The sequence below is a fragment of the Schistocerca nitens genome, chromosome 2 (genome assembly GCF_023898315.1).
Source record: "Schistocerca nitens isolate TAMUIC-IGC-003100 chromosome 2, iqSchNite1.1, whole genome shotgun sequence".
In the NCBI taxonomy this organism is placed as follows: domain Eukaryota; kingdom Metazoa; phylum Arthropoda; class Insecta; order Orthoptera; family Acrididae; genus Schistocerca; species Schistocerca nitens.
In genome coordinates, this window is record NC_064615.1 from 451,172,051 (window position 1) to 451,186,845 (window position 14,795).

General features: G+C 41.2%; 1 protein-coding gene across 1 annotated transcript in view; it reads right to left on the reverse strand.

Annotated features, from left to right (window-relative positions):
- LOC126236323 (T-cell activation inhibitor, mitochondrial-like) overlaps positions 1–14,795 on the reverse strand; it is a 356,623-nt gene that overhangs the window by 184,741 nt on the left and 157,087 nt on the right. The window contains exon 4 of the mRNA XM_049945539.1: positions 11,978–12,218. Coding sequence (XP_049801496.1) covers positions 11,978–12,218 — 241 coding nt within the window. The remainder of the gene's footprint in view (positions 1–11,977; positions 12,219–14,795) is intronic.

Consider the following 14,795-nt stretch of genomic DNA (forward strand, 5'->3'; position numbering starts at 1 on the left):
TGACAACATGGTTTTAAATGGCCAGCAGCATTTTCAACAAAAACACTGACAGTTGCAGTTAGATTGAGAAAGAAGCATTTGTTGTTATTTTTTCTGTTAAAAAGTGTCATATCTACAGCCACAGATTCATTCTACTCACAGTCCACAAGGCTTTTGTGGATATTTTTGAACCACATAATACTATTCCATGGGACAGCTCAACAATTGCAGTGAGGGCACTACTTTTCTCCAATTATGACCATGAAATAATTTTTACCACCACAGCGCAACACATGAATGCAGAGTTGCTTTCACAACTGCCAACTGAGCAGGACAAAAATTTTGATTTTTCAGCAGATGTATTTTTTCATTAAATTCAGTCTAGACACTGTGGAAAATTTCCAATTGAATTCTAACTTAACTACAAAGCATGTGTCAAAGGTTCCAGTTTTATCTAACATTAAACAGTCCATTCAGAAGGAGTGGCCTATAAATGGAAAGTTGATTAATCAGCTGTAAATTAAATCTTATTTGGCATGAGACACACTCTCACAGTTACAAGGTGTCACTCTGGTACATTCAGAATCAGTAAAGACACGAAAGGTTATTTTGGAAGTGCTTCAATCCAAAAGAACTTCAAATGCTATATAAATGATACTAGGGCATAGTCCATGTCAAACATGTTGTCAGAGAGCACTGCTGCTGCATAGGTATAGAGAGTTAATACCTGATGCTCACTAAATTCCACGTATGTCAAAAATACCAGTCAGCTCATCCTTGACAATTTGTCATGGGTTTTCTCCACTGAAGGACTGTGAAAGCAATAGTTGCTGGCAAAGACAATCAATTTTCTTCTCAAGAGCTCAGACTTTTTTGTAAAAGAAAGGCTCTTCATACTTAAAAACCACACCTACTTGTCAAAAAGCTGACAAACTTGCAGAAAGATTTCTATGGGCATTCAAGTTGCAACTGACAAAGCTCACTCAGTAGTATAATAAAGACAATGCTTTGTCATTATTTCTTTCTCAGCACAGAATCACCCTAGATGGAGCAAAATCTCCAGCTAAAAGCTACATGGGAGAATGAATCATACTTTAATGTCAGTTTTAGGGCCGGAGCATTAATCACAGTTAAGACAAAAGTATTTTAAAATATATGATCCAGTACTGATTACAATTAACAAATCTGGAAAGAAAGTATGGGTACCAGGCAAAGACATACAGCAGCTCAGCTATCTCATGTATCAAATAGAAACTTTTCATGGTGTCACAGTATGCAACAGCAATCAGATGTAGCTGCAACACACTCATTCGCACATAGGCAGAACTTCTACGCTGTTCATATTCAGAAGACTTCAATGCAGCTGGCCATCTGGGGTATCTACAGATGCAGCCAGCAGTCACCCTCAGTGTCGTCTCCAGCAGTGAAGCCCATCTGCAGCCAACCAGTGATGACCAGATGGATGTGGAAGATGCAACTCACCCCACAGACAAGCCAATGGACCTGGGCAAGGCTTGATCAATCAGGCTAATGAAGGCAACTGCATTAGCTTGTCCCCCCCCCCCCCCTCCCTCCTCCAGAGAGGGATGATGTGTTTCTGACAGCCACCTTACACAGCACTAGTCTCACAAGCAGTCTCAGCATGGCACCACTCTTAGGTTTGAGTGACTTTTTGCATCAGACCATCTATATGGCATGTAGCGCATGTTGAAGTTACCACAATTTTGGGTGCCACCATCAAAACCCAACTTCCCATCTATAATGTTCACTCAAATGGCCAAATGAAAGCTTTCATCACTCCTACAGTTAAAAGATGTTCAAATAACTTATATAATGGCAATCATTAAGCTTTGTTTTAAAAGATGTTCAAATAACTTATATAATAGCAATAATAAAGCTTTGTTTGGCATTTGGTAATAATAATAATTATTGTTATCATGATATATTATTAATACAATAATTTTAAACAAAATTTAAACAAGTTTCATCCTTTTCACACTTTGTACAAATGAGGGTTCATTGGTAAGGTATATCTTTGATAACTTCCTCCATGAACCAATTCCAGCTAGGAGTATCTGGCAGTTGACTGAATGTGACATATGACCACAGTAGATCGGGTGGGGATGTTGATGTAGAATAATAGTATCCAGAGATGTTGGTGATGATGACAACTGCAAGCAAACCCAAATACTGTTGACCTTGATGGCTCCCAAAACTACAGAATTATCACTTACATCAAAATATTTCAATTTTACGGAGTCAGTGTGTCTAATCACCTCTGCTGAAGGTATTTTTACTAGTCACAGAATAAGGTCCTGAGATGGCCCAACTCCTCAGCTTTGAAATTGCACCAACTTCAAATGTGCTACACACCACACAGTTGGTCTGACAAAAAACATCAATGAGATCTGTTTTGTGGGAAATTTTATTCTCTTTATTTTTATAAATGGTTTCGCAGTTACAAGTAAAAAACCGAAAAAAGGAACCATTTTACTGTTTTTTCCATTTTGGCCTAGTTTTGGGCAAAAATTTTGGTGGGACTTTGAAAATTTGAAGTTAGAACCCCCAAAAACACCCAGAAAACTTGCCTCAAACTTCTACAAAACTTTCCATTATTTGCCCTATCTGAGCACCATCTGATTGGACATCTACACAGATTCTCCTTTGCTGTGATTGCAACTACAGAACATGCTGTGATTGCAACTACAGAACAGGTATCTGTATTGTTGAGACATGCGAGATCCACAGATTGATCATCACCTGTAGCACATACTCACACACTTCATACTAGGCAAAAATATCTAAAAAAAATGCAAAATCAACAGCTACAGAAATATTTTAAAATAATTTTAGAAGCTGACACAAGCACAATGGAGCAGTAATCAAATGAAAAAGCTTCACTGTTACTGGTAACAAAAGGGGACTCATTGTATAATACAAAACTATCTGGTAAGGTTAAGGGGAGCAGCAGAGAAAGCAAGTCTTAGAATCTAATTTGAAAGAGAGAGGTTGTTGTTGTTGTGGTCTTCAGTCCTGAGACTGGTTTGATGCAGCTCTCCATGCTACTCTACCCTGTGCAAGCTTCTTCATCTCCCAGTACCTATTGCAACCTACATCCTTCTGAATCTGCTTAGTGTATTCATCTCTTGGTCTCCCTCTACGATTTTTACCCTCCACACTGCCCTCCAATACTAAATTGGTGATCCCTTGATGCCTCAGAACATGTCCTACCAACCGATCCCATCTTCTGGTCAAGTTGTGCCACAAACTTCTCTTCTCCCCAATCCTATTCAGTACTTCCTCATTAGTTATGTGATCTACCCATCTAATCTTCAGCATTCTTCTGTAGCACCACATTTCAAAAGCTTCTATTCTCTTCTTGTCCAAACTATTTATCGTCCATGTTTCACTTCCATACATGGCTACACTCCATACAAATACTTTCAGAAATGACTTCCTGACACTTAAATCTATACTCGATGTTAACAAATTTCTCTTCTTCAGAAATGCTTTCCTTGCCATTGCCAGTCTACATTTTATATCCTCTCTACTTCGACCATCATCAGTTATTTTGCTCCCCAAATAGCAAAACTCCTTTACTACTTTAAGTGTCTCATTTCCTAATCTAATTCCATCAGCATCACCCGACTTAATTCGACTACATTCCATTATCCTCGTTTTGCTTTTGTTGATGTTCATCTTATATCCTCCTTTCAAGACACTGTCCATTCCATTCAACTGCTCTTCCAAGTCCTTTGCTGTCTCTGACAAAATTACAATGTCATCGGAGAACCTCAAAGTTTTTATTTCTTCTCCATGGATTTTAATACCTACTCCGAATTTTTCTTTTGTTTCCTTTACTGCTTGCTCAATATACAGATTGAATAACATCGGGGAGAGGCTACAACCCTGTCACACTCCTTTCCCAACCACTGCTTCCCTTTCATGCCCCTCGACTCATAACTGCCATCTGGTTTCTGTACAAACTGTAAATAGCCTTTCGCTCCCTGTATTTTACCCCTGCCACCTTTAGAATTTGAAAGAGAGTATTCCAGTCAACATTGTCAAAAGCTTTCTCTAAATCTACAAATGCTAGAAACGTAGGTTTGCCTTTCCTTAATCTTTCTTCTAAGATAAGTCGTAAGGTCAGTATTGCCTCACGTGTTCCACTGTTTCTACGGAATCCAAACTGATCTTCCCCGAGGTTGGCTACTATTAGTTTTTCCATTCATCTGTAAAGAATTCGTGTTAGTATTTTGCAGCTGTGACTTATTAAACTGATGGTTCAGTAATTTTCACATCTGTCAACACCTGCTTTCTTTGGGACTGGAATTATTATATTCTTCTTGAAGTCTGAGGGTATTTCGCCTGTTTCATACATCTTGCTCACCAGATGGTAGAGTTTTGTCAGGACTGGCTCTCCCAAGGCCGTCAGTAGTTCCAATGGAATGTTGTCTACTCCGGGGGCCTTGTTTCGCTCAGGTCTTTCAGTGCTCGTCAAACTCTTCACGCAGTATCGTATCTCCCATTTCATCTTCATCTACATCCTCTTCCATTTCCATAATATTGTCCTGAAGTACATCGCCCTTGAATAGACCCTCTATATACTCCTTCCACCTTTCTGCTTTCCCTTCCTTGAGCTCTTGATATTCATACAAGTCGTTCTCTTATCTCCAAAGATCTCTTTAATTTTCCTGTAGGCAGTATCTATCTTACCCCTAGTGAGATAAGCCTCTACATCGTTACATTTGTCCTCTAGCCATCCCCGCTTAGCCATTTTGCACTTCCTGTCGATCTCATTTTTGAGACGTTTGTATTCCTTCTTCCCCCATGAACAATGGACCTTGCCGTTGGTGGGGAGGCTTGCGTGCCTCAGCGATACAGATAGACGTACCGTACGTGCGACCACAACGGAGGGGTATCTGTTGAGAGGCCAGACAAACATGTGGTTCCTGAAGAGGGGCAGCAGCCTTTTCAGTAGTTGCAGGGGCAACAGTCTGGATGATTGACTGATCTGGCCTTGTAACATTAACCAAAACGGCCTTGCTGTGCTGGTACTGCGAACGGCTGAAAGCAAGGGGAAACTACAGCCGTAATTTTTCCCGAGGACATGCAGCTTTACAGTATGATTAAATGATGATGGCGTCCTCTTGGGTAAAATATTCCGGAGGTAAAATAGTCCCCCATTCGGATCTCCAGGCGGGGACTACTCAAGAGGACGTCGTTATCAGGAGAAAGAAAACTGGCATTCTACGGATCGGAGCGTGGAATGTCAGATCCCTTAATCGGGCAGGTAGGTTAGAAAATTTAAAAAGGGAAATGGATAGGTTAAAGTTAGATATAGTGGGAATTAGTGAAGTTCGGTGGCAGGAGGAACAAGACTTCTGGTCAGGTGATTACAGGGTTATAAATACAAAATCAAATAGGGGTAATGCAGGAGTAGGCTTAATAATGAATAAAAAATAGGAGTGCGGGTTAGCTACTACAAACAGCATAGTGAATGCATTATTGTGGCCAAGATAGATACGAAGCCCATGCCTACTACAGTAGTACAAGTTTATATGCCAACTAGCTCTGCAGATGATGAAGAAATTGATGAAATGTATGACGAGATAAAAGAAATTATTCAGGTAGTGAAGGGAGACGAAAATTTAATAGTCATGGGTGACTGGAATTCGTCAGTAGGAAAAGGGAGAGAAGGAAACATAGTAGGTGAATATGGATTGGGGGGAAGAAATGAAAGAGGAAGCCGCCTGGTAGAATTTTGCACAGAGCATAACTTAATCATAGCTAACACTTGGTTCAAGAATGATAAAAGAAGGTTGTATACCTGGAAGAATCCTGGAGATACTAATAGGTATCAGATAGATTATATAATGGTAAGACAGAGATTTAGGAACCAGGTTTTAAATTGTAAGACATTTCCAGGGGCAGATGTGGATTCTGACCACAATCTATTGATTATGAACTGCAGATTGAAACTGAAGAAACTGCAAAATGGTGGGAATTTAAGGAGATGGGACCTGGATAAACTGAAAGAACCAGAGGTTGTAGAGAGTTTCAGGGAGAGCATAAGGGAACAATTGACGGGAATGGGGGAAAGAAATACAGTAGAAGAAGAATGGGTAGCTCTGAGGGATGAAGTAGTGAAGGCAGCAGAGGATCAAGTAGGTAAAAAGACGAGGGCTAATAGAAATCCTTGGGTAACAGAAGAAATATTGAATTTAATTGATGAAAGGAGAAAATATAAAAATGCAGTAAATGAAGCAGGCAAAAGGGAACACAAACGTCTCAAAAATGAGATCGACAGAAAGTGCAAAATGGCTAAGCAGGGATGGCTAGAGGACAAATGTAAGGATGTAGAGGCTTATCTCACTAGGGGTAAGATAGATACTGCCTACAGGAAAATTAAAGAGACCTTTGGAGAGAAGAGAACCACTTGTATGAATATCAAGAGCTCAGATGGCAACCCAGTTCTAAGCAAAGACGGGAAGGCAGAAAGGTGAAGGAGTATATAGAGGGTTTATACAAGGGCGATGTACTTGAGGACAGTATTATGGAAATGGAAGAGGATGTAGATGAAGATGAAATGGGAGATAAGATACTGCGTGAAGAGTTTGACAGAGCACTGAAAGACCTGAGTCGAAACAAGGCCCCGGGAGTAGACAACATTCCATTGGAACTACTGATGGCCTTGGGAGAGCCAGTCATGACAAAACTCTACCATCTGGTGAGCAAGATGTATGAAACAGGCGAAATACCCTCAGACTTCAAGAAGAATATAATAATTCCAGTCCCAAAGAAAGCAGGTGTTGACAGATGTGAAAATTACCGAACTATCAGTTTAATAAGTCACAGCTGCAAAATACTAATGCAAATTCTTTACAGACGAATGGAAAAACTGGTAGAAGCGGACCTCGGGGAAGATCAGTTTGGATTCCGTAGAAACACTGGAACACGTGTGGCAATACTAACCTTACGACTTATCTTAGAAGAAAGATTAAGAAAAGGCAAACCTACATTTCTAGCATTTGTAGACTTAGAGAAAGCTTTTGACAACGTTAACTGGAATACTCTCTTTCAAATTCTGAAGGTGGCAGGGGTAAAATACAGGGAGCGAAAGGCTATTTACAATTTGTACAGAAACCAGATGGCAGTTATAAGAGTCGAGGGGCATGAAACGGAAGCAGTGGTTGGGAAAGGAGTGAGACAGGGTTGTAGCCTCTCCCCGATGTTATTCAATCTGTATATTGAGCAAGCAGTAAAGGAAACAAAAGAAAAATTCGGAGTAGGTATTAAAATTCATGGAGAAGAAGTAAAAACATTGAGGTTTGCCGATGACATTGTAATTCTGTCAGAGACAGCAAAGGACTTGGAAGAGCAGTTGAACGGAATGGACAGTGTCTTGATAGGAGGATATAAGATGAACATCAACAAAAGCAAAACGAGGATAATGGAATGTAGTCAAATTAAATCGGGTGATGCTGAGGGGATTAGATTAGGAAATGAGACACTTAAAGTAGTAAAGGAGTTTTGCTATTTAGGGAGTAAAATAACTGATGATGGTCGAAGTAGAAAGGATATAAAATGTAGACTGGCAATGGCAAGGAAAGTGTTTCTGAAGAAGGGAAATTTGTTAACATCGAGTATAGATTTAAGTGTCAGGAAGTCGTTTCTGAAAGTATTTGTATGGAGTGTAGCCATGTATGGAAGTGAAACATGGACAATAACCAGTTTGGACAAGAAGAGAATAGAAGCTTTCGAAATGTGGTGCTACAGAAGAATGCTGAAGATAAGGTGGGTAGATCACGTAACTAATGAGGAGGTATTGAATAGGACTGGGGAGAAGAGAAGTTTGTGGCACAACTTGACTAGAAGAAGGGATCGGTTGGTAGGACATTATTTTGAGGCATCAAGGGATCACAAATTTAGCATTGGAGGGCAGCGTGGAGGGTAAAAATCGAAGAGGGAGACCAAGAGATCAATACACTAAGCAGATTCAGAAGGATGTAGGTTGCAGTAGGTACTGGGAGATGAAGAAGCTTGCACAGGATAGAGTAGCATGGAGAGCTGCATCAAACCAGTCTCAGGACTGAAGGCCACAACAACATTGTATTCCTTTTTGCCTGCTTCATTTACTGCATTTTTATATTTTCTCCTTTCATCAATTAAATTCAATATTTCTTCTGTTACGCAAGTATTTCTACTAGACCACGTCTTTTTACCTACTTGATCCTCTGCTGCCTTCACTACTTCATCCCTCAAAGCTACCCATTCTTCTTCTACTGTATTTCTTTCCCCCATTCCTGTCAATTGTTCCCTTATGCTCTCCCTGCAACTCTGTACAACCTTTGTTTCTTTCAGTTTATCCAGGTCCCATCTCATTAAATTCCCACCTTTTCGCAGTTTCTTCAGTTTTAATCTACAGGTCATAACCAATAGATTGTGGTCAGAGTCCACATCTGCCCATGGAAATGTCTTACAATTTAAAACCTGGTTCCTAAATCTCTGTCTTACCATTATATAATCTATCTGATACCTTTTAGTATCTCCAGGGTTCTTCCATGTATACAACCTTCTTTCATGATTCTTAAACAAAGTATTAGCTATGATTAAGTTATGCTCTGTGCAAAATTCTACCAGGCGGCTTCCTCTTTCATTTCTTAGCCCCAATCCATATTCACCTACTATGTTTCCTTCTCTCCCTTTTCCTATTACCAAATTCCAGTCACCCATGACTATTAAATTTTCTTCTCCCTTCACTATCTGAATAATTTATTTTATTTCATCATACATTTCTTCAATTTCTTCGTCATCTCCAGAGCTAGTTGGCATATAGACTTGTACTACTGTCGTAGGCGTGGGATTCATGTCTATCTTGGCCACAACAATGCGCTCGCTGTGCTGTTTGTAGCAGCTTACCCGCATTCCTATTGTTTTATTCATTATTAAACCTACTCCTGCATTACCCCTATTTGATTTTGTATTTATAACCCTGTATTCACCTGACCAAAAGTCTTGTTCCTCCTGCCACCGGACTTCACTAATTCCCACTATATCCAACTTTAACCTATCCATTTCCCTTTTTAAATTTTCTAACCTACCTGCCTGATTAAGGGATCTGACATTCCACACTCCGATCCGTAGAACGCCAGTTTTCTTTCTCCTGATAACGATGTCCTCCTGAGTAGTCCCCGCCCGGAGATCCGAATGGGGGACTATCTTACCTCCGGAATATTTTACCCAAGAGGACGACATCATCATTTATTCATACAGTAAAGCTGCATGCCCTCGGGAAAAATTACAGCCGTAGTTTCCCCTTGCTTTCAATCATTCGCAGTACCAGCACAGCAAGGCCGTTTTGGTTAATGTTACAATGCCAGATCAGTCAATCATCCAGACTGTTGCCCTTGCAACTACTGAAAAGGCTGCTGCCCCTCTTCAGGAACCACACATTTGTCTGGCCTCTCAACAGATACCCCTCCGTTGTGGTTGCACCTACGGCACGGCTATCTGTATCGCTGAGGCACGCAAGCCTCCCCACCAACAGCAAGGTCCATGGTTCATGGGGGTGACTCTAATACAAGCACAGGAAAGTAAAGGATAAGTAAAAGCAATGGAGAGGGAAGGAGGCAGATATGAGGATTGCAAAGATTGTGAAAATGGAGGATGTGGAGGAAACATTCCCACCTGCAAAGCTCAGAGAGGTTTATGTTGTGGAGGAGTATCTTAATGACACAAATATTGAAAGACCTGATGAAGGCATTGATGGTATGGGGTGCAACAAGTTCATTAACTAGATGGGTAAGTTTGTTTTTAGCTACAGTTTGACAATGGTCATTCAATGGAGTTAACAGCTGACTTTTTGCCATACCTACATAAAAAGTGCACATCTATTATTTGCTATGGATGCTTCCAAACATAATTACCTTTGGGAGGGTGGGATATTTGTAGATGCTGTGACAGGATGGCAGTAGGAGGCAATGAATGAGTGTATTCGAAAAGTCTTGTCCTGAGTTGTTCATAAGATAATGATCATCAAGTGTGAAACAGGGAGCAGTCTGGCAAGGGGTGAACTAGAATATTCTGTAGGTTAGATGGTTGATAGAAAACAATTTTGGATGATGACTGTTGGATCTTTTGTAGTATATCACCTCAAGGCACAACAAGAAGTAGCAAAACCTTGGAAAAGAACAAGGCTGATCTTTTCAAGGCTTCGGTGATATTGGATAAGGGAAGTAAGGTAGATAGCTGAAAGCGGAAATGAGAGTGTTAGTGGCACAAGACAAAATGGAACAAGAAGTCTATTCCTAGAGTAAATGGGTAGGATACTGTGTGTAAAGGATATGGGAAGGCCATCAGCACCCATGGATAACTTCTAATTCCCACTCCAGATGCTGAAACTGACAAAATGGACTTGGCTGTTTCTATATCTGTCATTCACACTATAAAAGCCTGGCTGTATTTTTATACTGCTTTGTGAGTTAGCAATCTTACTAGTAAATAACAATGTGGCATGCAAGCAACCAGTTCAATGTCAGGACAACATAGGAAAGATAGTGCCTCATGACAGTAAGGTCGTGGAGATGGTGAATGTTGAGTACAGTCACATAGTATTCACAGTGAGAAGTAAGGATTATGGTGGTAATGGGACAGGGACTGTACAAAGGCTATAGATCAGGCTATTCAAATGCTGCAGGAGTGGGAGAAGGAGCAGCTAATACAGGCTGCCTGCCATGTGGCCCAATTCTATTTCTACATCTACACCCTGCAAGTCACCTTATGGTGTATGGCATATTCTGTGCATGCATGAGGAACTTGGCCAACCGGACCATTAAATGCAAATGTCAGAAAACAGGGTTTTATCTAAGAAGAGAAGAGCAGCTGAACAGAAGCCATTCTCAAAGTGAGCACAGTTTGACATTGTTACTGAATGTTGAATGCAATGCAGTTTCTCCAGCTGATTAAGCTGTTATTCAGGAAACTCTGGCAAATATTTAAATGATGGACGTGGTCTAATAAACAAATATTGACAAATTTATGCACATTCTATCATTTAAGTCAGCTGTGGGATTGACAGCATTTATGCTGACCACACATGACACTGCCAGTCCACAACTCCAAAATCAGCCAATTATATTAACTCCAGGCTGGATGCTAGAGGATGCTTCGCTCACTTCATTATCTCCATCACTTACTGCAAGACCAAAATGTGGTGCAAGAAATGCAGATAGAAGTCACTGCTAATAGCCACGCCTTCAATGGAGCAAACTGTATCCTCCCACACTTCTTTATAAGACAGAACACACAGAGATCTGGCGCAGAAGATATTATGAACCTTGGAAGACTGCCTTTGAAGCCTGTGCCATAATCCTCAATTACTAAAAATGACTAGTCGGAGAAACAATGACAGTATTCAGTCAGTCAAACAATTGTAAATGCAACAAAGGATGTTAAATATTTGCTTTTGCTTGCTTGAATATGTGTACATATTGTAATCAAAAGTATACGAATTTTACCCATGGAACTGTATGTCCTTGTGTTTATAGTATAAAGGTCTACCTTGTATCCACTTCCTACAACTGTAAGCACATCAACAATCATCAATAGCACCTTCTGCAGTAGCTAACAATAATTTGTACCTTCTACCAAAGCTAATATGCTTGTGCTGTATGAAAACATATTTATCCAGAAGCTAAACTAGTAAATGGAATAATGAAAAGATATTGAAGAGAAATACATGACATCTGTATTCTGATGTATGTATAAATAAATTAAAATATACACACACATATATAAAAAAGAAATAACACATGCAATCTGTAGTGAGCAGCAACATAACATACGACATGCTGAATGAACTCTGTACATTGTTTATTGCACATCTTTTTTTCCACTTTCGTCTTCTCTTCATCTTTTGACCCATATACTTTGTTTCTCCCTTTAATGTACACCTTAATACTCTATTAATATTGTCTTCAAAAAAATTGTCACTTGCCTTAATGTTTCTGTTTCCTTTGCTTTTTTAATTTTACTTTTAAGAATGTAGCTTCCATACATGGGATCGTTCTGTTCAAATTTTACTGCATCAAACTTGAATTCATTTGGACTTGTGGTTTCAGATTTTTCAGGTATTCTCTCTACATAGGCAGTTGGTAAGTTACACGTCTTTAAAATACCATGTACAGTTTTTCGTAAATCTCTGTGTGAAAGATTAATCTTCACTGTTCGAAACAAACCTAAAAAGAAGAAAAAGTGTAGGAAAAATATTATGTTTCGAATAAAATACCATCTTACATTTTCATTTTGTGTACTCAATATCTATACAAATCAATAAACCACAGAAAATATTTCAAGACCAAAGAAAGGACAGTAAACAAAAAGGAATATTTATTTCTTATGGCAAGTTAATAATCACTCTGTGAGACACATTAGCACAGTACACTTGATGTGTCCCATGTCAGCAACAGCAAGTGCAGAAAGGTAGGGGTCTGTACATCTGGTGAATAATAGTACCCCTTAGAGAAATGGCGACAAGAGATGGGAAACAGTCTCTTCAACACACTGAAGAGACTGTTCCAACAGCCACTGAGAGAACCGAGTGCAACAAACAAAAGGTTTTTCAGCATGTTGGAATTAATGATGCCTGTCGTCTGGCAGCAGCTGGCAAAGAAAACAGGGACACCAGCCTTGGTCACAGAATCTTAATGAAACTCAAAACCTGTGTCAATGTCCCCAGACTCCCGGCGAGAGGCCCACAGAGAGGACTTCCACACACTCGTAGTCTCCTTAATGGCACGCAGTTTGTTGTGCATACAGAGGCTATGCCATTCTCCCAAAGGCAAAAAGCCTTGCAGCGTTATACTGAACACAGGTCAATTTCAGAGATGACGATCTCCAGAAGCGGTTTCTGCATAGCCTGTTTGGCAAGCCTGTCAGTAAATTTGTTGCCTGGGATTCCAATGTGTCCTGGCATCCACACAAACACCTCGTAATGACTGGATTGTTCCAGGGCATAGATGGACTCCTGGATGAATGCTACCGAAGGATGGTGAGGGTAGCACAGGTCAATAGCTTGGAGACTGCTCAAGGAGTCGGTACAGAGAAGAAATTACTCACCAGGGCATGAACGGATGTGCTCAAAAGCATGAGATATGGCCACCGGTTCTGCACTGAATACACTGCAGCCATCATGGCAAGGAATGCTGTTCAATATGGCCTCTGTGAACATGACAAAGCCAATGTGACCATCAGCCATCGAGCCGTAGTTGTAAACCACTTCAGAGCCACGGAACACATCAAGAATCAAGAGGAAGTGACAGTGGAGAGCCGCAGGAGTAACTGTGTCCTTAGGGCCATGTGAAAGGTCCACATGAAGCCGCAGCCTAGTTATACACCATGGAGGCGTATGCAGATGGACCCGGAGGGGAGGTGGTAAAGGAAAGGACTCTATTTCACAGAGGAGGGATCGGGTACGAACTGTGATCATAAGCCCTGACCTGGGCCGCCAATGCAGGAGATGAACCACTGTTGGTGGGAAAAGGAGATGGTAATTCGGGTGCTGCTTATGTTGCTGTAGAGCCTGCCAACACTCCTTAATTGCCTCAGCGATTTTCAGCGACCATCAAGGTACTGTGTGTCACCTGGGGTACCCTAAGGAACAGGGATCGTGTTTTCCACCGCAGAAACGAGTCCTGGTGTCTCGCTCAACCATCACATTGATGTTACTGAGTGGGGGAGATTCAATGGTGACAGCAGAGGTGAAAGTTTCCCAGTCCGCCTTGTTTAAAGCCATCTGGGTAGGTGTCCATGGGCATGAGGCAGGGGGAGTGACAGGAAGACGGGGAAGTGGTCAGTGCCACATCGTGGGCTCTCCAGTGGACAGATGGGATAAGTCCTGGGCTGCAAAGTGATAAATCAATGGCCGAGTAGGTACCATGAGTCACAATGAAATGCGTGGTGGCCCCGGTATTCAGGAGGCCGATGTTGAGCTGAGACAGTAAATTTTTGACATCTCCACCTCGGCCAGTAAGCATGGTGCCACCCTATGGGCGTCAAAATCTCCCAAAAGTAGAAAAGGTTTAGGGAGTTGATGAATCAGTGCAGCCAATTCGTTCAGGGGTACTGCACCATCTGAAGGAATTGCAGGGAATTGCAGACAATTATTTCCTCCGTTGTCCTTATCCTGACAGCCACAACTTCAAGAGGAGTTTGAAGAGGCACAGGTTCACTACATACCGAGTTCAGGACATAGATGCAAACTCCACTTGACATTCTATTACAGTCGCTACGGTTCATGTAATATCCTCTATAGCCGCGGAGGGCAGGGATTCGCATTGCCAGGAACCAGGTACCCTGGAGGGCAATTCATAAAGCAAGTGTAAAGCTTAACAGTTGCCATAGCTCAGCCAGGTGGTGGAAAAACCACATTAATTCCACTGGAGTATGACATTATTGTGAGGCTGGGAAGGCATGAAATGCTCAATGAGGCAGTTTACGCCTCAGGGTCACTTGCCACCACAGACTGAGTACCTGTGCGATCAACATCCATTGTGTCTGATGGCCCAGCGAGATCTAGATCCTCAGCGGATGCCAGAATCTCCAATTTATCCTCAGACGCAGAGCTGGTAGGTAGTGGTGGTATGGGTGCCACCGAAATGTCTCAGTTCTGGGGGGTCTTCTTCTTTTTGGGTTTCTCTCACTGATCTATGGCAACTGTTAAGCTTTACAGACAGGTACTCAGTCTGTGGCGGCAATTTTTTTCCAGCTGGGAGGGCTTCACTGATTTAATCCCAGGGACTGAGGAGGACCGTGAA